Raw genomic sequence first — 23257 nt, 5'->3', positions numbered from 1 at the left:
GAGGCCAACTGTGTCTTCATGTGCATTTGGACTTTCTCACAGCAGACATGTTGTCTTGTAGCAGGAAAAGCACAAGTTGAACTTATACCATTTACAAAGGCCAAGTTCCATTCAAAAGAAGCATACTGGTTAACAGTAATACAAAACTAAATCTAGCCATTACAATTAGTCCTGCTTTGACTTACCAAAATGACTGCTGTGAAAAAGGTTTAACGGCAAAGTAACGAGAGCCAAGAAGTGACAGGCTTCATGAATCCCTTCCCCAATGAAGACGCAGGAAAAGATCAGCATAAACACTTTCAATAACTTTTATTTTTTTTCCCCTAATAGATCTGTACAATCAAGAAATCAAACTTAAGATGAGCCTAGCAAAAACTGATCTGTACATGTTAAATGCTTTCGGGCACAATAGCTTAACACGCATTTAAATAATCAAATGATGACTTGTCTAGCTATGCAAACACTTAAAAATCAGTCCCTCAGCTTGAAAACATGAACATGAGTGAGTGAAAAAGGGGGGGAGGGGGGGGGGGCAGCAGGATGAACCAAAACAAACCAAACGGAAGAAAAACAATTATGTTCCCTTTAGATTCCATCTTTCTCTCCAGTGTTATAGAAAAGTACAGTCAAATATCTTATTTACAGTGAAATGAACAAAACTCTAATTTAATCAAACAGATTTCTTTTAGGTGTGGTGACGGGGTTCTGGGCAGCAGGGATAGTAGTCTTGGAAGGGAGGAAGCAACTTTACCAGTATGGCATTTTTAAATCTGGTTTTTGGATGGGGAAAAAAACAAAACAAGTAAAAGTCAGGAGCAGACAGTTCATGTGAAACAGAGAGGAAGAATGCACACAAGCCAACAAACAATCAATATGGCTACTGCTCCGATTCCAGCACCAACATGTGGACGCTTTCTTCTACATCTCATATTTCTTCTATGCAATGCCTCTTTTCCTTTGCATCTGAATTATGTTTTCAAGCACAATCATCCCCCTTTCCTCCATCAGCTGCCCTCAGGCACATTGATTCACCAGTCGACCACCTAATGAACCATTCCTGAGATACGTTATTAAAGTTATGCATTATTAAGGAGTTTGTATAGTGCTGTTTACCTGTTAATGTTGAGAACAGTTATGTAGTTACCTTTCCTAGTTCTTAATTGTCAAATCTAACATTTATTCCTCCTTTATCCCCATTCTGTCTTTCAACTTGTCAAAATAAAGCTGCCTTATTGCTAGAGTAACAGTGTTTTTCATTTCCATTGAAGAGAGACTCAATAAAAACTATTAATGGGAGAAGTTCACTTCATTCAGAATTAAGTCATCTTGGAAATGACCACCTTACAGGATGCACAGAGCACCTTCAGGCTCAATCTAGTGCAAACAGAGGTTTGACTTCATGACACCTCCAACAACATGGTATGTTCTCCCAGCTCATCAAGGCCCTGTTCTTCAAAATGTGTTAACCAGTCCAGAGGAGTGTTTCAGAGAACAGGATCACCAGGTAAACCAGGTTTACTTCAGTAAATCAGTTATCATGGAAATCTAGTCTTCCTGTATAATCATTTTCTCTTTCCATGTTGGTTTTCTTCACTGTCAATTCTGTGTATCAAATCTGAGATTTTAAACCATGTTTAATTTATCTAACCATATAAGCTTTGAGTTGGCCTTACGTTTATCAGATGCACTCCAGCCTGGTTTGAACAGTGAACCAAGCTCTTCTGTGCCCTCCTAATGAAACACTCCTGAGGATAAACATGATCCTGTTCATTCTCATTCAGCTAACCCAAACACACAAATTACTTATTTTGTGCAACACAGTGCTCTTATTTTGAAAAGGCAAACATACATTGATAATTACATCTTGATGAATCATAATCATGTTAATGTTCTCATCTGAAATCAGAATTGTACACTAACATTTCTCAGGTTTTGGGTTTGAGGATTTGTTGCTATGACAACAGCTTTACATAAATCTTAATCATTATTACATAAGAAGAACAGGGCCTTGCTTTGTACTGCATCACACTGTTAGTCAACAGCTGACAGGTGACAGAGTGATTTTAGTCAACAGTGAAGAGCACAGGACAGAGGTGCTGCTGGGCAGCTTCACTGTCCACACTGAGGACACACAGTGGATTCACATTAACAGTTCATATCAGGTCTACACTGAGGAGCAGCACTGCACACTAAATCTTGTGTAGTGTTTCTTTCCCGTCAGTTTTGAGTGGTTCCTTCAGAGCCTCAGGATAAGAGCAGCACTCTGCCATCATACTGAAACAATCTGACTAAATCAATCAGAAGTAGTGTGTTGATGCTGCATCCCAGTTCAGAAAAAGCCTGATTTCTTTGGAATAAAAAGCCAGAGAATACACATGACACATACAGTAATTTGACCGACATGAAATATTGTTACAACTAATATTACCTCAGTGAAGACTAGTCAGTACATACCTCTAGCATGGTTTCCCTTCAGGTTAAACCATTTGTTACTGAGTGTTTTGACAGTGAGTTAAATGCTATCTGACTCTGTTATAGTGCCTCCAAATGTAAAACTGTTGAGTTTCAACATCAACACGTGAGCTGGAAGAATTTCTTAGAGGTGGTATTTCCTATGCACTATAACAGAATCAAGTAGTGGTCTTTACATTAATGTCAGTCCTTAAAAACAGAGCATGTATCATTTGAGGATTACACATTTCCAAAGTTATGATCCGTATCATCAACATCAAGTTGCATGCTGCCTTGCAGACGTCAGAAAAACAAACCGTACTAAACTTTGCCAGAGTTTTCAACTTAGAGCTCCAATTTGCAGAACTGTTCAACTGCATGTTGTGTGGTGGGTGAACACGTCTGGCTCCTCTGTAATGCACTACAAGTTGGTGGAGGAAAGTCAGGGAAGGGCCAGTTTCTCACTTCTCTTTCCTAGATGGAGGTGCAACAGCAGCTGAGGATGGAGACCTCAGAGAAGTCCTTATCTCTGTGGGTGTTTTCCTTTCCTCCTTATTGGCTGCTTGGTGCTCCACCAAGGATTTTGCAGCACTGTCAGCATCTACAGCTTTTCTGCCTCGCACATTCTATCCAGATAAGAAGCCAAAAAAATCAACTTTGAAATGTGCTGACCTACAGACGTGAGTATAGCAGAGTATAGCCGAGGTGTCGATGAAACTGTTTACAAGTGTCTACATAGTCTGAAGTTTGTCCTTCCACACAGCATGATGATCCAGTCAGTGTGCAAAGGCCCAGCGCAAAAAAAGTTAGGATGGGGGAGGAAAAAAAATATTGGTTGAACCTTTATTTTGTTACAATATAGATTTTTTAAAAATGTACAAGTACCTCTTCCTTCCCTTCTTTAAGTTGTTTTTGTGAACCAAAACAAGAGGGAAGCTTGTCTTATTTTGCAGCAGTGCTGTGTTCTCGTAGATTATGCCTGCAAACAATTTTAATTTTTTTTTTTTTTAAGTAATGGGGCATCGGGGCAAGGGAGGGGGCAAGAAAAAAACTAAAAAGAAAAGAAAGAAAAAACAATCTTCTTAGATTCAGTGGTGTGTCTGGTGTGGCTGGGAATCTGGGGGTCACCTGGGTCCGAGAATGCTGATCACAGGAGAACAGGGTGGGTGCGTGGGGGGGGTGGATGTCAAAGCATGTTAGGAGTTCAGAATCCATCCACCCAAACAGCAAGGCCCCTCTCTGCTAGCGAGCGGTTCACTGAAACCACCTGAAGAAGAGAAACAGTCACTTTATTCTCATGAATGCTGCAACAATGAAAAGCAGACACATAAACATGATCCCTAATATTCACTCACCACTCTGCTGCTATCACTTTCTCTACTCATTCATTACACTGGCTTCTACTCTACTGTACTGTACTTTTGATCATTTTTAAAGTCACTGTCAATGAAATTTTAAACTTCCTGCACATGTTTCACATTAAAAGCCCGTAAGGACAGAGAGATTTCCTTCTCCTGTCAAACATCACTGTTGAGTTTCTGACAGGACATTAACACCAAATGACAAGAAAGGCTAGTCAAATTAATTAGAATTTAAAAATATGGTAAGTTACAGTTTGTGGATTTTCAGTTTACTTAACCAAGTTTAATATTCAACTCTCCCTATAAATATGCAGATAGTGTAACAAGAGGTTTTAATGTTATGTATGCACTGATTTCAGCTTTTTGGCAACAGCTGTGGCTCAGGAGGTAGAGCAGTCGTCCACCAATTGGAAGATTTGTGGTTCGATTCCCGGCTCCTCCACTCCACTTGATGTGTACTTGTGTCAACGGTGTGTGATGGTTAGTTTCCTCCTGATGAGCAGTGTGTGGTAGCTCCTGTCATCAGTGTATAAATGATGTGTGACATGTAGTGTAAAAGTGCAGAACTACTAGAAAAGTTATATATAAGAACAGTCCATTTATCATTCTGTGGTTTCAAATAAATGTGTTAGTGTGCAGTTACATGAAATTAGACATTTGTTAGAGTAACCATTTCAAATTCCAAAAACTATGGCTACAGGTATTCAACATTAAATACTGCTCTAACTTTACCTCTACCTGCTGATAGTATAGTCAGTATGTAGTACTGGATTATCAAACCGGCTGTATCTGAGCAGCTTACCTCTTCTCCCACCATGTTCCACAGGTGGACCAATGGCAGGCCTGTGTTGTTATCATAATTTGAGACCTTTAAAAGACAGAGGGGAAAAAATGGCCAGTCAGTTACAAGAGACTTAAACAGTCTGGAGGAGTTGAGCGATGAAGGTTGGATTACCTGTGCAAGCAGAGCCACTCCTCTGGTCATCTCCTCCATCGCTGATGTGGCCTCTGGTGAAAAACGATCCTCTCCTAATGAAAGACATTTATACAAAAAGATCAGGACAACAAACAATGAGTACAATGACCAATAGCTCAAAGAACAGAATATATGAGAACAGCTTTCAGAGACAAACATTTTGAAGTAAAAGCAAATAAACTAAATCATTCCAAATTTTAAAGAGAATTGACACTAAATTAATGCAGGGTGGTCAGCTGTAAGTATTAAAATGATGAGTCAATGCAGACAATGATGTACCTGGAAGAGGGGCGATGTTGTCTAGTAATACTTCAGCCCCTTGAAACGGTAATGTTACAAAATCAGACCTGAAAAACAAAAGAAATGATCTGTTAAAGAATGCAAATATATAGAAAGGTATCAGTGTTAAAGAATACTTAAATAAAGTTTATCTCAGAGAAACTTACAAACTATAGTGTGTTTTAATGCTGTGATAATCACACATAGGTTTCATGGAAGTATTGGGTATTATTATGGTATATTTGTTCATAAGCATGTATTGTATTAACCTCTTCAATTCCTAAATGATCCATACATTTCAATTTAGAAAAATGTCAGTATCAAAGTATGTCACACTTTTTAAACTTTGTGGAGAGTGTATTTGACAAAGCAGCACGTTCAACTCTTCTTGCCGTTTAGGACAGATGATAGAGTGATGTAGAGAGCAGAGTGAGGAGCTGGAAGCAGGACAGTGAGTGAGGGAGAGGACACGTCACACTGACTCATTGCAGATATATATTTTGAGAGAATGAAGGTCAGAGAGCAAAAGAGTGTCTTTCACTTTTTAATGAGTGTAGCAGTCGGTCTCTGGAGACCACGAGCAGAGAGGCCATCACAGGTCGGACACAAGATTCTCATTTATAAGTCACATTTGTAACCTAGTCTGTGAGTCTGCTAAGAAATCCTTAAATCCTCAATGTGAACGAGGCATCAGGTTAGAAGATTTGCAATACAAGTATTGAATTTACAACAAAGAAAAAAAGTTATTTATAAAACATAAAACTGCATGACTGATTTTATCCATGAAGCTAGTTAGGTGGACTGGGACTGGGACTGAATTCACAGATACATACACACAGATAACACAGTGAGTGCTGCTAGTCATTGTATCAATATGTACACACAGCAGCTATACTGCTCCTAATGATACCAGTATATCATGTGTCTGTGTATGAGACACATGAACAGTATACATTTAGCTCAATGACTTCAGTCTACAGTAACACTGTATTCTTTAATGTAGACCATCAGGTGCTTGGACACTGGTTGGCTCCTGTGTGTGCATGCGGCTGTATCCAGGTCAGCTGTCAGAATATTAAATAATAAATGGACGCTACAAAATCCCGTCACTCAAACTCAATACTGTAAATATTAATATTTACATTCTGAACAGTGAGTGATGTGTTAAATTCAACATGGTGGTGACAGAATGTGTAACGACTACTCACGCATGAAATTACTCTTTTTATTTATTTATTTTGAACATTCTGATACAGCACAAAGTCTGGTTTTCTGTACAGTGGAGAGCAGCCAGAAGTCCAACCCATTATGGCTGCTGAGACTCATCCCACAGCCTGGATGTGGCACCTACATTACGTATTTGAGTCTGACCTCCTGTTCAATAAACCACCTCTAGATGGTAGCGTTAGTCTTTTTTTTCTTCTTTTAAAACATGCCAACAGCTACAAATCAGATTAGTTTGAAAAGAAATATTGAGCTACATTGATCGCTCTCTCTCACACACACACAGAGTACTGTTGAGGAAGAACAGTTTGGATACAGTGAAACATTCCCCACACACACACACACACACACACACACACACACAGAGTACTGTTGAGGAAGAACAGTTTGGATACAGTGAAACATTCCACACTCACCTTATTTGCCGTAGTGAGTCGATCTTGACTCTGTCATAGCCGCCATAGTCAACATATCTAATCTCTGCTTCATTTGTTTCTTTATAGAAGGTGATGACCTGAGCTCTCCACCACGCTCCTTCCACCGCTGGAGCCGCACAGATTACACCGACTGGATGACAATGAGACAGAGAAAGATAGAAATACTCGTTAAGACTGGATGCAACAGTAAGCACCAAGCTTAGTCTTAGAAAAATATAACTTGAAAGCAATTCATGTGTCTCCCAAAGCATCATCTCTTTTAAGCTAATGACACCGAAATGCCTTGAGGGTGTAGGACAAGAAAAGATAAAAACACCCCACACACTCTGCAATCACAAAGAAATGACAGAAACATCATGTAAAGACAGACAGCACTGCTACTGAGAGCCCTGCTGAGCCTGTACTGTACTGTGAGGTGTGTTTGTGTGTTTGTGTGTGTGTGTGTGTGTGTGTGTGTGTGTGTGTGTGTGTGTGTGTGTGTGTGTGTGTGTGTGTGTGTGTGTGTGTACTTGGCTCTCTCTAAACAATACAAGTTGAGTACTACTGAGGATTTGTGCAGATGCTACCTCCAGCTAAACTAAAAAACACATCTCTGGAATCTCTACGAGGCCTAGAAGATTGGCTTTATTTTGATCCTTCATAATACTTCTTCCCTGCCACTACTACTGTAGTGGGCATGAAACTGGTTTTAACTTCATTCAGGCTCTTCAAGCTGCTGGAGGATGTGTGGCTTCCAGGAAACCAATCATTATCTCTTGTTTTGGGCCTTTTCAAAAGTAAATACTTTCTGGCGTACGATTTATTCAGATTTAGTGACTATGTTTAGGACAGACATTACATTTAACTGGGACAAACTCCTTTTTGGGCTTGTAACAACGGTAAGTTTTAAAACAAAATGTTTATTTGGAATACTGCGTGTAGCTGCTAGAAAAGCAATCACAAAGAAATGGCTTAAGCCAGACATCCATCTATAGACGACTGGTAAGATATCATTTATGAAATATTTGTAATGGAAAGAATCACTTCGCTTCAGCAAGCCAAACTTAAGGACACTTGGAAGGAAAGAAAAATGTATATTTCCCTGAAATGCCCTTTCTTCACCCATTTATTTTCATATTAAAGTTGTTTCTTTTATTACAATGGAAAACAGCCCATGTTCATATTCTACTTGCTCTATATGTGTTATTATATAAATGCATTGTCCAAAAAAATGAAGAAATGGATCAATGAGTAAAATTAAGTAATTACATAATTAAGATGACTGTATGTAATGTTGTTGACATGTGATTCCAAATAAAGGAAAAAATGTTTAACAAAAAAAAAAAAAGGATAAAACTTCACACTTTTATTTGTGAATAAACCAGAGGAAACCAGAAGGGGTTCAGGTTTGTTTCCTCACTGTGAAATAGTGAAATGGTCTCCAACATTCGGATCATCAGTTCCTTTAAGTCTCCTCCACTCAAGGATTTATTGTGCTGTTCTGACACTTCACTGTGATGTTGTTCTCTGTGCACAATGATCTATATGCACAGTTTGCTTTCACATTCATCTGCTGAAGGTGGAAAGTCTCTCTGAGCTCTCCTTAAATCTCGGTTTAAGACGTGGACCTACAAGCAGAATTTATGACATCACTAGTTTGCAGCCAATCATGTCCAGAATGCAACTAAATGTGGAAACATAAAGCCTCCAGTGCACACTCACACAGAACTCACAGTGAAGTAGTTTTACTTTTGAAAGAAGAAATATTTGCATCTTCAAATTCTGCAAATTTCTCTCAAATTTTTCAAAGTAACAGGTGGAGTAAATGTGGTGTTAAGAATTTTTAACAAGGGAACTGGATTTTTTGTGAATGCCAGACAAATTATTCAAAGCAAAGTATTTATAGGCTTTGAAACAAGTCTGGAAGGGATCTTTAAATACAACACTGGTGTGAACTCATTCATGCATTTTTTAATTCCTCCTCTAAATCATAGCGTCCTATGCAACTGGGGAATTTTAAAGACTGTTGAACTTCTGAAGATGTAGTTCACAGTAAGTAGAAAATATTTTTGTGATTCTAGTAGTTGCCTATAGAGCCAAAGGTTTAAAACATGATCCACATCCGTAGACTTTAACTGCACATTGTGAGCTAGGTTACCTTCAGCAGGTGAGGGCAGGGCAGGGGTGCCCGGCTGGGAGTAGCAGAGGAACATCTGCTGGTCGAGGCTTCGTAGGGCGTGGTAGGTGGGGTGGGTGTGCTGCTGGACGAAGACGTGACCGGCCGACACGATGTTCACCACAATCACTTCAACTGTCACACCACTGGGCAGAAGAAGCTGAGGAGAAAAATGACCGAAAAGGGAAAGTTATTCCTCCAGTGTGTGGCTTCAATGATCCAGTCTGTTCTCCCTACAGCTAAAACTGCTGTCACTGAGTACACATAAGGCCTTCCAGCTCCTAAATCCTTTTGTTACTACCTCACAAGCAGGAAAAAAAGTGGTTTCTAATTACATCTGAGGGGTTGAGCATTTCACAATACAGGAAGTTTGCCTTTGGGTTGACATATGTTAGAAAGCATGAAAATAAAAAGGTATTTTTCAAGGTGCTGCTGGTCTTGTTAGTCTGATAGAATAATACATCAGCTAGTGGTAGCATAGAGCAACCCTTACCCAGGAAGTCATGGGAAGTGATGGCAATGTGAGTGGGGGCGGTGGAGGCGCATAAAGGTTGGTCAAGTCCAGATCTTTAAATTTCTTCCCAATCAGTGACAGGGCTTTGTCAACCTGCTGCTGCGTACCTGGACAGAGATCAAACAACAGAGTTATTTATTCATTGCAAGTCTAGATTTAAGGGGACATGTTACACTCATCTCAGGCTGCTTTTTTCTGGGACTCCACTAGAGCAGCTTTGTATGATTCACAGTTCAAAAAACTATCTTAAAAACTTTCTTTTTCTGCAGCCCCCACAGTTCAGCTCTGTCTCTAACAGGCAGTTTTAGCTCCTGACTTTTTGACCAGCTTCAGGAAGCCAGCTGAGGGGCAGCCATAGAGTCCTGTTATAAAGGGAATAAAGTCCCTTCCCAAAACCCCTCCAACAGACATTCTGGGTGGTCCTGACTCACCCTCTATGTGACAGATCTGGAACTCCTGTGTGTAAGGCAGGGTGGAGATGTAGATCTTTGAACCAGAGTTCTGCTTCAGGAAACTCACGTATCTCCCCTGCTTCCCGATTAACCGCCCTACAAGATGCTGGGAGATGAAGACCACCAGAAGAGATGAGTTCATGTCAAAAAGGACAGTTTATTAATACAGACATTTCACAAGAATAAACCTCATCACAAACACACACATGGGCAAAGCCTTTAAAGATACAAACACTGGTCTATATGGCTGTGTGAGGAAAAGTTCTCATTAGAAGGTGATTACTTTCAAGATTCAGAGGTTAAGAATCAATTAAGTATATATTATAGTGAATGCCCAGTCTATCATTGGACACTTCATATATTTCTATGCTGCATTTAAATTATAACAAATGTGTTGGCTGACAGATCTCATCTGTTTGAAAGCCAGTTAGAACAGAATGAAGCTTGTCCCTGTTTTACAGAGACAAACATGGTAGCCTAAACAGACGGCACATTTCTCACCATTTTCATCTGTATACTTTAAATGTAGAGACAGAGGGGTATAAATACAACATATCAGTCTGACTACACCTACCTGCTATCAGCTCTACAATCTTGGAAAATTCAGTTTTGATTTATTGACAACATTCTGATTTATTTTAAAACACAACATATCAGATGGTGATCATATCAGAATGGTAAGTCCTAGACCTGCCTGGAGTTTTGTTCTTTTTGTTCCAACAAATGTGTAAGAAAAACTAAGTTCAATGTTATCAGTCAGAAAACATCTGGATAACTTGTCATTTTAAATATTGTCTCAACAGACACACAGTGGTTAAATCAATATGAAGTGCATCTCATTTGTAAAATACAACAATGTACTTATGCCGGGTGCAGTGCAGTTCTGAATGTTGTACATCTATCTTCACGTGTATGTTGAAAACTGAGTTTGACTCTAGCTGTTGCAGAAATGGCATCACATTTGTGGAGATGATCATTTAGATTCCAGGTGATCTTTAACAGTACTCATGTTCAGATTTAACTTACTCTCCAGTGTTTCCTTCTGAAACACATAAGGGGTCATTTTTAAAAATGAAATGCATTGATACACTATATTCATCAGCCCTTTGAAGTTGAATAGGCTCAGAGAATGGAGTCCTAATTCAGTCAAGGTGCTGATCTTTGCCCTCAGACAGTACCTGTTGAGCTCCATACTGAGTGAATTATTAACTGGTTATGAGACCTGAGCAGTAAGCTGAAAGCATTATTGTCTGCCATTGTCTTTTCTGATACTATCATTTTAAAACATTCTTAAATCCTACAACTCTGGAATTGAGGGCAATTAGAGTTTTACAGTGGACAATGATATGCTAATGTCTCATTAGATATGACCAGTACTAAAACATTACACAGGACCATGTTTTTAGTCTTGAACATGGGACATTAAACACTCTGGTGGGTTCCACTAAGCCCTTAAAGGACTTATCAGTTAAGGTGGTGTTTAGTGTAAAGAGGGCTGATATCATGTCACAACAATGAGATAAGATTCTACTTCTTGTGTCAGATGGCCCGACTCACCTTTGGCACCTCAATCTCCCAGATGATGAGCTCAGAGCTCGAGGAGGCAGCATGGTTACTCTGGATTTCTCCTGCACCCATAGTGCAGCCGCTGTCCACCGAGTCCATACTGTTCACATCAGAACCTGCGCGCACACACACACACACACATTAACACCTTTACCCGCTATATTCACACAAGATGTTGTTACTGCACACAGGAGAGGGTGTCTACTGCATCATTTCAACACAGGCTGATTATTACTTCATATGAGATATTAGAATAATTACTGGGAAGAACCTTACAGTGCATGTTATCAGGTCAGGTTTGGGAGAAAAACTATAAGAAGTCCAATCAGCATGTATCAACATTTATTTACACTAGTTTAAACTTTATTTAAACCTGTCTGCTCTGGATTTAAAATACAAACAATTCCATCTAATCATTCCACTAGCTCATTATTATGAAGAAACTCCAGCTTCCTGTGTCCTGAGTAATCATTATCAACTCAGTTCTTTGGTGCATAAAAATAAAAATACATTCTCTGAGTTTTATGACTGAGGGTAAGTTATGAATATTGAAGGCGCAGTGAGCTGATTGGATGAAGATGTTCTTTACACTGTGCCTGTTTGACACTGTCATTACAGCTGCTCACAGCTGGATACAGTTAAGAACAAAGCTGATGAGAGTCAGTGAGGATTTAACAAATTGTCTTAAGCCGTCTCATAATAAGCTGAATGAAGATTCACTCTGTGAGACGTGATTTGAAATGACATGTATGTGGAAGGTCCAGTGCCTCATTATTCAATTTCATGGAAAAATGGAAAAATGTATGACCCCTCCTTCACTGAGTTCAGTGCTGATGTAAAGAACACTGAGAAACACAGACATTATTTTGATCCTGTCAGTCAATACTTCCTCCATTACCTTTTGTAATGATTCAGGACAATTTACATGACTGCAGTAAGTCAGGTCATACTCACCACTCTGTTGGGCTCATAATAAACTGCTCTTATTCTCCAGTTTATTCCAATCTTTGCCATCCCTCCTCTCAATGTAAAGCTACTGTTAATGAAACTAAACACCCTCTGAACACATCACAAGACAACGTCCACTATGGCGTTTCATTTGTTTAAAAATGCGCATGAATAAAAACCAGGTGTGTGCATGTGACGCAAGCACAGAGCAGTGAACAGCATCCTCTCTGCACCACACACACACACACACACACACACACACACACACACACACACACACACACACACACACACACACACACACACACACACACACACACACACACACACACACACACACACACACACACACACACACACACACACACACACACACACACACACACACACACACACACTAGACTCACTGGTCGAGACATTGCGCTCCTTTGATTGGTCACTTAGAATACTGAATGTGTCCTTTGATTGGCTGTTGGGTTTGATCACATACAATCAAGGACAGGCAGTAACCAGAGAGAACAAATGGAAACAAATTATGTTTAGCAGCTGATTCTCTGTTTGTAATTACTTATGACAAAGTGTTAGACATAGTAGCAGAAGCTGTTTAAACCCATTTTCAGATTTGACAAAAGAAAAAAAAAACGATTTCACTGACATTTCTCCATCCAGACCACATTAGACTAGGTCTAGATCAAGACCATTACACTTACACTGTCAAATATGGACTAAATTACCAGAGTGATTAAAACTGTTTCAGAGGTATGAAGAAAAAGCAATTTCACTGTTTTTTCCAATCCAGACCACATTAGACAGATATCAAAAATTGACTCCATAAAGATCATCTGTGATTATATTTCAGAAGATAAAAAGACATTTTCTACCCTAGACATGGAATCATGCTGTGAATCTCTACCTGTAAGACTAGCGAAACTGCTTTTATTTTGTCTTTTCACAAATGTGAAAGTGGTGTAACTTCATCACTCAGTCAGTGAGTCAGTGAATCAGGGACAGACATTCATGTTTGTAAGGGCTGGTCCCTGCAGTCAGGCCAAAACATAACAGTGACTGGAATAAAAAAGTGAGAAACTAAGACAGTAGCAGAGTGGTGATTATGACCTGACATTCGTTGTACACATGAAATTACTACTGTGGAAACAAGTACACCACCCCCTCCCAGGGATAAACTAGGATTAGGAAATAATAGCTATATAGGTTGGGTATATAGGCGTGTCTTCCATAGAATCATGGTTAAAAAATGCTTACAACAATCCTCGATTTAAACAGATTTCATGACTCACCTCCAGACTGGTCTGTCTCCAGCTCACATGTGCCATGAGCTCCATTCCTCAGGACCATCCCATCAAGCCTCTTTACATCCACTTCACTTTCTTCAGTTAAGGCCAAAACTGTTGCCTCTGTGGCTGATTCAGCCAGTGACTGAGGCGGTGTTGCTTCTCTTACTGACAAGTCTGTAACCTGGATCACATCCATCTGGTTATCAAACGTGCTGTTCTGGAGGTCCTCGCTGCTGATGCCGTCCTCAGAGTGGCAAGTGCTGCAGGCTGAGTCCTCAGCTAGCGTAGATGCTTCATCTCCTTTCAGTTTGATGTTTAGCAGAGGGGCACTTTGTGCTGCTTGGTGTGATGGTGTTGGCCAGTGGCCTCTCTGTACATCATTTGTCTGATGAACCTTGTGACTGACCTCAACAGGCTCCCATACTGAGGCTGAGGTGCATCCATTAGGAACCCCTTGCTCTTCCTTCTGTGTTGCCTCTGCAGAGTCATGGCCTACCTGAGGCACACTTGTCAGAAGGTGGTGGTGCTGCTGTGTTGCTGTAATTAGCTCCTGTTGGTAGCAGAGCCTGTCGCTAGCCAGTGGTGTGCTGCTGCTGCAGCCAGGGTGGCCAGCCTGGCTTTTGTCTGTGACCTGGCAGCTGGTGACACCGAGGACCTCCTGGGTGGCAGCTGAGATGACCTCAGTTATGAGCCCAGCTGCCAGAAGCTCCAGATCCTGCTCCTCTCCACTGCTGCTGTGTACCTGGATGTCCTCTTGAGTCACTGATGTGGTGGTGCAGTCTTGGGTTGTGGTCAGGGCCGGGGCAGGGGCCGGGGAGGTAGGTGTGCTGGTCAGAATGTGTTGGTGGAAATCCTGCACTGAAGTGGGTGTCTCTAGAGAATCGGCCTCTGATGAGTTCACTCTCTGCACTTTGGCTGGGGTGACTGCACAAACAACCATCTCATCCTGTCCACTAATAGAACTGTGGTGCTTTGCAACTTCCCCCTCTGGCTCAGGCCTCTCTGCATCAGAACGGTGTGCATCTGTGGGGGAGGAGCTGGTGACTTTGGTAGACTGACAGGGCAAGATGACCTCTTCCACTGTGGCTTTTGGAGTAGAGTTTGAATCTCTCGTTAGAAGTTTGTCAGGCTCTGTTGCCAAGACAGATGCTGGGATCCTCTGTAGTTCTTCATGGTCTTTCAGGGACACCTGAAGGCCTCCTTCCTCACGATGTGGTGGTACAGCTGAGACTGCAGGTTTATGAACTTCTTGTCTTATTTTGCCGAGGTGATGGGATGCTTCTTCAGAACTTTGGTCCAGTGCCGGTGCTGCTTCAGTGTCCTGGACATGGATCTGAGATTTGTCGTGTTCTGTTCTCTGGTTATTGACCGTTGGAGGTCTGTGGGTGTCAGTAGGAGATACAGTGCCTTTCTCAACCAAACCGTTGCTGCCCTCTGATGGAGAAGTTCTCAGGGCCACGTTGGTTGGATCCCCCTCTGGGCTGTCATGGATGATGAGCCGCTCTTTCTTCCGTGAGATGTACCACCACCAGCCGATCAACGCAAGGACTCCGGGCAGTGTGTACGGCACAACAGAGCGAAACCTCAGTGGCATTTCCTCAGGAAACTAGCAGCTACACCTGGAAATCACAAAGACACAAGTACATGTGAGTTTAATGAGGTTTCACATCTAAAACTATTTACAGCAAATGAGGAAACACGGGTCTAGATGTGTCATCGACTGCAGGTTGATTTAAGCTTCATTGAACCGTTTCATTCAGCCTTTCAGCCAACCTACACTGTGATACACGCCAGTTTCCATGAGACCCTCAGAGACACTAAGCTGGTATAAACTCACTTCTATATGATCAAATGGGATCTTTTGACCTATTTGTAGGGGTGTGATGAGATCTAGCGAGACGAAACGCGACGATATTTCTCGTCTACGTAAATTTTGTCTCGCAAAGCTATAATTAAGAGGCGCACCAAAAAAAAAAAAAAGACGATCGGTTTTCTATCGCTCATTCACACGTCTTCTTTTTATAATGTCACGTGTGGATCATTAACCTTGTTGCAGCTTCTACCTGCTGAGAAGATCTCAGTCAGCAGTAGGAGATGAGCAGTGGTAAGTTAACCTCAGGTCTCTACACTGAGCTGCTATGGAAGCCTAATGATGCAAAAAGTCAAATGAGTCACACTACCAAATTATAACACAATTTATATGTTGTTCTACTTGTGTATTTATGTGATTATTAGCAATATGTTGTTTTTAATTTGTGATAATTGGATTCTTTATTTAATTTATATTTATATATTAGAATTGTTTCTATTCTTTATAATTTACTTTTTAGTATTTGATTGTATCTAACTTTTGTATTTATGGTTGTTATTTCCATAAATACCAAAATGATCCATCTATAAAATATCTATATGGGGAAACCTTTTACAGTGCTGCATACTGCATATGATAATTATATATTTAGAAAGTACAAAAAAGTGATTCATTACAAGATGATTAGTTAAAACATTTCAATTCAATTTACATTTTGTGAATTTTAGATAAAAGAACAGTCATGTATTTCCTCATTGAAGTTTTCTTAAAAATATAGTTCAAATCTCGTCTCGTCTCGTCTCGTGAGCTGAGTGTATCGTCACACCCCTAACTATTTGACATCCAACGTGCCAACCTCAAACTGGAGTTATGGAACAGAGCCACAATCCTGATCCTGCATATGTTTGAGACAGCCCTAATAAGTCACTAGTTGAGTGGTTCTTTTTATTCAAAAGCTTTTTCAATTTTGGTAACTAGCCTAAATATTCTTTGTAAAATGCTCATCCCAGAGTACCACAGACACCTGAAAAGTTACAGCACAGCAAACAGAGTGGGTTAAAGGTCTTAAAGTGACAGAGTGAGGATATGAGACAGTGGAACAGCCCTCTGAACTTTCTGCACACTCGACTCCTAGTGCGCAGACTAACAGGAGGTGACTGTCCACGTTAAAAAAAGGCCATGTACACATGCCTTTCCTTAACAGACCTGGCCAGGCCTGCCTCCACCAGGAGGAATGCATCACATGGGATGAATGTGACTCAATCATATGCTGCCATGCTTCTAGTCACAGCTCTAATGGGCAGCTGCCCTTACATTCAGATGTGTGTGTGCGTGTGAGACACAGCGAGGAAGCACCAGCGAACCTGGACTTTTGACCTCTATGGCTTCTGCTACTACCACCTGCTCTACGTAATCAACACCAGGCCGCCTACAGGCTAGCAACACAGTTCTGAGACAGAACATTTTAACATGATCTAACTGCTAAAGCTGCTTCATGGGAATCTGGCCAGATCAAAAACTAAGAGTTTTTAAGATGCAACTGACACTGTGCTACATTCATGTAGAATGATACTGTTTGGAAAACTGCCTGGTATTCTACTACTTCATCACTTTAGCTGTCTGAAACACATTTTTCTAAAAGGCATTACAGGCATTCAACAAGCAGTAAGCAGTCTTCTCTAAGAATGTGAAAGAAAGACAGTGCAGACACATGAATGTACTGAGGCTGTGGCCTTTGTCGTGAATAATGCATAGCCATGATGACTCATTTCCAAAGAGGTGGGAAAGACTATACCATCCACACATCAAGGTGATATGTGGATGATTCCATTGTTATTTATAAATGCACACATTCAACAACTGCTTCACATTTTTAAATGGATCTGTTAAAACCTGTAACTCTGACCCTTTCCTCACACTGCAAATCGAACCCTGTTAGAATGTCTGACATTTGTAAATTTGAACTAGTCATTTGTGCACATCATTTATTTCACTTCTTTCAAAATGATTAAAGTGTTGACTTACTGCAACAATGTTACAGGTGCTACAAATCTGAACAAACTATAGAGTGCTGGATAGCACTTTTATTTTACTATTGAGAAGTTCAGAAACAACAAAATGAATACATTAAAATTCATGACATTTTTCCTGGTCCCCCTGACACTCTCAGACAGCCTTTATGTTGTACAGGACACTGGTACAGATCTACCTGTGCAAAGTGAAATTAAGACTCAAAGAACAAATTAGCTTCATGGGTTTAATATAGATATTACACCAACAATGCCAGGCCTTGTATATTTATTTCCCCATTTTGACATTTATAAAAAGTATGTTTTTACATGAAGTGACAGTGTCACAGCCTACACATTATAGAGGGGTAAAGATAAAAATATATACATGTTCTATACTGAAGGAACAGCAGTCTCTGATAATCTTCCTTCAAGTATTAAGAAACTGGATTTTGTAGCATCTGCACCAACAGGTCAACTCAACTGATGTAAAGTGGACACAGCAGTAATACTATGCAATAACATGAAACATCATTACTGGCTGAAACAACCACAGGAATCTCGTATTGGATATTAATAAAAACACAGATTGACATAGGCAATCCATTATAGTTAATATTTAACATCTGTGGTTTTCTGATAAAAGTTACACATTCAAGGCTGCTCAGACATTCAAGTACTGAAAGTCTGCTAGCTCTGTTTGAAAAATATAAACAAGCATGGATGCAGTGACATGAAGAGTCTGGCTTTGCTCATCTGTTGTAGGGTTAAAGGTTGTCCTGCAGCTGAGGCTCAAACATCAGATGTCAGAGCATCCCTGAACACAACATTAGGGAGAGTTTTGAGGACTTATCACCTGTTACTGCATGGCACACATGTTGATTCAACGGAAAAGCATTAACAATGAAGATATGATGGCTGACAGTTATGTATATGATTCAAATATCATTATTAAAAATGTTATATGATGTGCAGTTTATTATATCAAAGGTGTAGCAGCTGCATCTAAAGATGCATATTGGATTTGATTAATCAGTAAAATTTAAGTACTTTTCCTTAAAGAAAGCTTTAGTTAAAGACATTTGTACTTAAGCTGAACTGGTGAGATGAAAGCTGCCAGCAACAGGTTCCTAAGACTGGCTGAATTCAAAACCTCCATCATAACATCAGGGTAGGCAACACCTTTAATCATGCCTTTCTTTACATATGAAAAACCAACCACAGCCTCTGACCATTGCTGATTACAGCATGTGCATGCCACAGTTATTCAAACTGAGCTGACATTTAGCAGAAAACACCTGCACAGACCAAACTAACTGCTCATTTCATTTAGGTGGCTTTATGGTTGCAGGCCAGCTGTATACTTACATGAGACAAACTTTGACATGAACATGTGCAACCAAAACTAAAGCTTTATGAAAGTGTGAAAATCATTCTATATATAGAGTACACATAAAGGGCTGTCTGCAAATCAACAACACAAACCAGTGGGGTCTCAACCTAGAGTGAAGGGGTCCTCTAACCCAACATTCAGCAGATGTTTCTCTGAGCATGTTAAAAATGACAACTACAATAACTACTACACAGTCTTCCATACAATTCAGCATCAGATCAACAAATGAAAAGCTTCATTATGGGCAGTGGAACCTGACTCAAAAAAGGAAACTTAGGGATGAGACTGTATACATGTGCTTATGAAATGGTGGCCCACGCTACATTCACCTTGGACAAGGTTACAACTGAAGTTGACTGGCTGCTTTTCAAGCAGTCAAACCAATCTGAAGCCTTCCTTCCAGGTCAGACTTCTGTTGGAGCTTTTCCTGACCTTAAAGTCAATATGCAGAGTGTGACCTTGGCTGTTCAGACAGGGGAGTGGTCATGCTGTACTTGCATGTTACAAACCACACAGAGTGCTGTGCACAGGCAGCCTAAGCAGCTTATACACCTTTCATATTAACAACACACTATCAGTCTCTACTAAGGTGACATGCTGTCACTTAATCAATTCCTACAACTGCTTGACGATCTAAACGCTTTACTATAAATGTTGCAACATAATCTTTTGTTCATCGGCAGACGTACGTGTCTAATCTACAACAGGATTTATGATTTATCAGTCACGGTCCGCTGAAAGCGTCATATGAAATCCAGCAGGCTGACTCTAAAGACTACTGTTCTATAAATGGTTGACCCCGTCCTTTAGTAACGTCAAAGGTGTGCGAGGATAACCGGGAATTCCTTCTAAACGGTGACATTTCACAACTATTAACACCAACGTGGTCATTATGTGTACGTCGGATGGCAGAGTGGTACTGTTCGTCAATGTTCATGAGACACTTTCTGGCCTTACATGTGCAGATTATACTATGGACTTCTACATGACGGAACACACCGAGGCTACAGTCAAGTTGAAACTTAACGTTATCTGCCGGTAGTTACAACAGAGTAATCCTTGTATTACCGAGTTGTCTAGAATACGTGAGGGTCATAATTCCTACTTTCAGTAACGACTAAGCTAATGCCAGAGCTTTTCAGCTAGCTACATGCTAATAATAATATAATGATAATAATAAATACCTACAATGAATGTGTGCATGGCTCACAATAAATAATCACGTTGTTGGTGCTGCGTGTAACGTTAGCAAGTAAAAGCCAGTCGTGTATGATAGATCTATCACAACATAGACCTGCTAATGGGATTATATAGCAGCAAAGACCACTGCGGGAAGTAACACTTATCATTCAGCCAGTTAGTATGGTGATGTATGTATGGTGGTCTATGTATGTATGTATGTATGGGAGGGTAACGTTAATATTCCCTCAATAAGAGTCGACACTTCGCTCTCTTGATTCACATGAGACTCTTTCCCTTTCCATGTCTATACTACTACACTGCTCCTTAACGAACACAGTGCAACCAACCTTTGAAAGAACAAACAGAGCCGGTGTGTGGCAGCAGGCAAGGAGAACTAACTTCATGTGTGCCCCGTTTGAATGCCGATTTAATCGGAGAACCCTGAACATTCAAAGACAAACCCGTGCCGGCTACTAAAACACACACGTTGTCAGGAGCATGGGGAAAGTTCAATGACACCTATATAAGGACATTTTGGCGTAACACTGTGTGGAATAGAATCTGTTCAGAGGTAGTCGTAACCTCACTAACGTTACACTGCTGGGTTAAAGCATGGCTGCTGAGGAGGCCGCAGTGCTTCATACAAAGTACGAAGTTAGCAGGCTAGCCCAGCACCTTGGTTTCATGCTAAAACGTCTATGGACATACACACGAATTAAATGTCATGGCAGCTAACCGCACAGTCTCACCACAGCATTATATCTGACCACGACACTATGACCGTGGGTAGCTTACATCACTACAGCCTCGTGTGTCAGGACACATGAGTTTCATGTATCCACCACAACATGAAGGCAGAGCATCGGACAGCTTGAAACGCGAGCAAAGGCAGCAGGCAGTGTGGTAGACTGACGCAGGGTTAAAGGACATTTAAGCCAAAGACTGCTTCTGTCCTGCATGGGCCTCAGACCTTCACGTTAGCTTGCTAGCCGGCCCGTGAAATGATACCAAAATGCCTTCTTGCTGCTGATAGCATGTACACATTTATTACTATTCATGACACATGAGCCGGCTGTTAGAATGTGGATAAAACAGCAGGAGGAAAGGAATGAAGGTAATTCTAGTTATACAATAGGGACAGCAGCTAGCTGGAGTGTGCCGACTGTTAAGTTGTAGAAAGATGTGAAGGCTAGTTGTTCAATGACATGTGGTTCCTACATTCAGTCAGTGACACAATAAACCGTAGACATGTTGAAGAGATGCATGAAAATGGAAATTAATGTGTTTTTAAACACTGTGCGTGTGTTGCAGCCTTGTGAGAGGATTTGGACCAAGTCACGCTGTGTGAACATGCAGATAGCTACAGGCTAACCTGCTTTCTACCCGCCTCCTAAATGCAGCCTTGTCCTCTCCAGAGTTTATCAGTTTACTTACGGTATTTTAGGATCCTTGGCGCCGCCACGATGAGAGCAACACTAGTATAATGTCAGAGTGTTGGTTTTTTAAACGCGTCCTAAGGAAAGTCAGCCTCTCCTCTCCACGTGTTGACCGACTAGCACCAGTCTAAAAAAAACACATACTAAACAGCTGGTAAAATCTCGCGATACTCAGATGTTAAAATCATTCAAACCGTTTGTAGCCTCGCGTCAACTGAGGATGCAGCAAAGGCACCGTAGCTTCTAGCTTCATATAGAGGATACATAGATTATGTGTTGAAACTGTAACATTGCATCGATTAACTGCACACAACAGACTGACTCAGACTGTGTAACTGAGAACAACAACATTTATATTTACTAAATAAGATTACTCATGAATGAATTAATTCATCAGTAACTAAATCCAACAGAAATGACTACTTGGACATGGGAGAATTGGATAAATCAAATAAACATACATAACTTATAATCTTTTTTGGTAATGTTTTCTGGATCACAAGGCATAACCCCATAAACACACACATGCATTTTATCTTTATATCTATCTTCATCTCTACATATGTGGGGACACTAATTGACACTACTAACCCCTCACACTAACCATAACCATCACAACTAAATGCCTAAACCCAACCCTTACCCTAACTGAACCTAACCTATATTCTAACCTTAACCTTCAAATGGCCCTGTGAAGTGGTGAGAACTTGTCAAAATGCCCTCAAAACACAGACATGTCCTCACAACGCTGATTTTCAACGGAAATGAGTTCTCTTAAAGATAGAAACACATGCACACACACACAAACCCACACACACATAGACATAGGCATAGACATACACAAACCCACACACACATAGACATACACAAACCCACACACACATAGAGCACACTAACCGGTGTATAGTGTGTGCTCCCCCTGCACAAGGTCATGTGTTGTTTTGCCCTGTTAATCTGATGTAATCAGGCAGGAGAAAGAGTAACTGCATGGCATTTTTTGTAACCTACTTATTTAAAACCCTAATGGTGTCTAATTAATAATTTTACAATTTGTTTTGGCATCACTCCTGAATTGATGTCCATGCGAGAGTTGAAAAACACCCCTTTACACAACACCTCAAACAGACAAATTAACCCACTTTTTCATACAACCTTGACACCTGGAATCACATAGAAAGGTCATTAGCATGGTACAACCACTCTTTATTGGTGAAAAACAAGCATATAAGAAATATTGGGCTGTGCAAGTTGGCTATTGTTGACAACTTACTTCCTGTTTTGGGCCTAAAGTGTTTTTATCTAATAAAAAAACATGTTTATATTATAGTGATTGGTATATATTGCATGTCTTAATGACTTTCAAACCTGTTGTCTATAGCTGGTGGATTCTACATCAGGAGTATCCGCACACCTGCTTATTCAGATACTGTAGATAGATTGCCTTTATTGTCATTTTATATGTATACAACGTAATCAAAAATTGCTACTCTATGGTGCGAACATTAAAACACAGGTCACTGAATAAAACATACAACATTAAATGAAATAAAACACAGAACATAGATTAAAATGAATAATGTATATTGCACATCATAAAGTAAAGTGTAGGTGTGTAGCAGCATGAGTGGAAGACATTGTCCTTAGTTCTTTATCTTATTTAAAGTGCAAATTGCTTGGGGGGGGGGGGTTGTCTCTTAATCTGAATCTGGAGGTCCGAGTCTTTGCCAACCGGTAGCGCCTGCCAGAGGGCAACAGTTCAAAGAGGTGGT

General features: G+C 40.4%; 1 protein-coding gene across 1 annotated transcript; it reads right to left on the bottom strand.

The window, feature by feature from the left end:
* Positions 1 to 292: 292 nt before the first annotated feature.
* On the bottom strand, positions 293 to 21620 carry akap1b (A kinase (PRKA) anchor protein 1b). The gene is made up of 11 exons (XM_062418459.1): positions 21487 to 21620; positions 13662 to 15277; positions 11407 to 11531; positions 9829 to 9955; positions 9377 to 9504; positions 8866 to 9043; positions 6708 to 6858; positions 5068 to 5135; positions 4768 to 4841; positions 4615 to 4680; positions 293 to 3718 (listed from the first exon to the last, which is right to left on the bottom strand). Exons 2-11 carry the CDS (start codon positions 15250 to 15252, stop codon positions 3656 to 3658), a joined length of 2571 nt encoding a protein of 856 aa, XP_062274443.1. The 5' UTR covers positions 15253 to 15277; positions 21487 to 21620; the 3' UTR covers positions 293 to 3655.
* Positions 21621 to 23257: the final 1637 nt, after the last annotated feature.

The sequence above is a fragment of the Scomber scombrus genome, chromosome 5 (genome assembly GCF_963691925.1).
Source record: "Scomber scombrus chromosome 5, fScoSco1.1, whole genome shotgun sequence".
In the NCBI taxonomy this organism is placed as follows: Eukaryota; Metazoa; Chordata; class Actinopteri; order Scombriformes; family Scombridae; genus Scomber; species Scomber scombrus.
This window is presented reverse-complemented; position numbering and strand designations above follow the sequence as displayed.

Coding starts and splice junctions, on each gene's coding strand:
- akap1b (XM_062418459.1), bottom strand. CDS start 15,252: ATGCCACTGAGGTTTCGCTCTGTTGTGCCGTACACACTGCCCGGAGTC. Junction 9,956..11,406: donor GGGAGATTGAGGTGCCAAAG/GTGAGTCGGGCC, acceptor TTCATCTCCCAG/CATCTTGTAGGGCGGTTAAT. Junction 9,044..9,376: donor CACTTCCCATGACTTCCTGG/GTAAGGGTTGCT, acceptor TTTTCTCCTCAG/CTTCTTCTGCCCAGTGGTGT.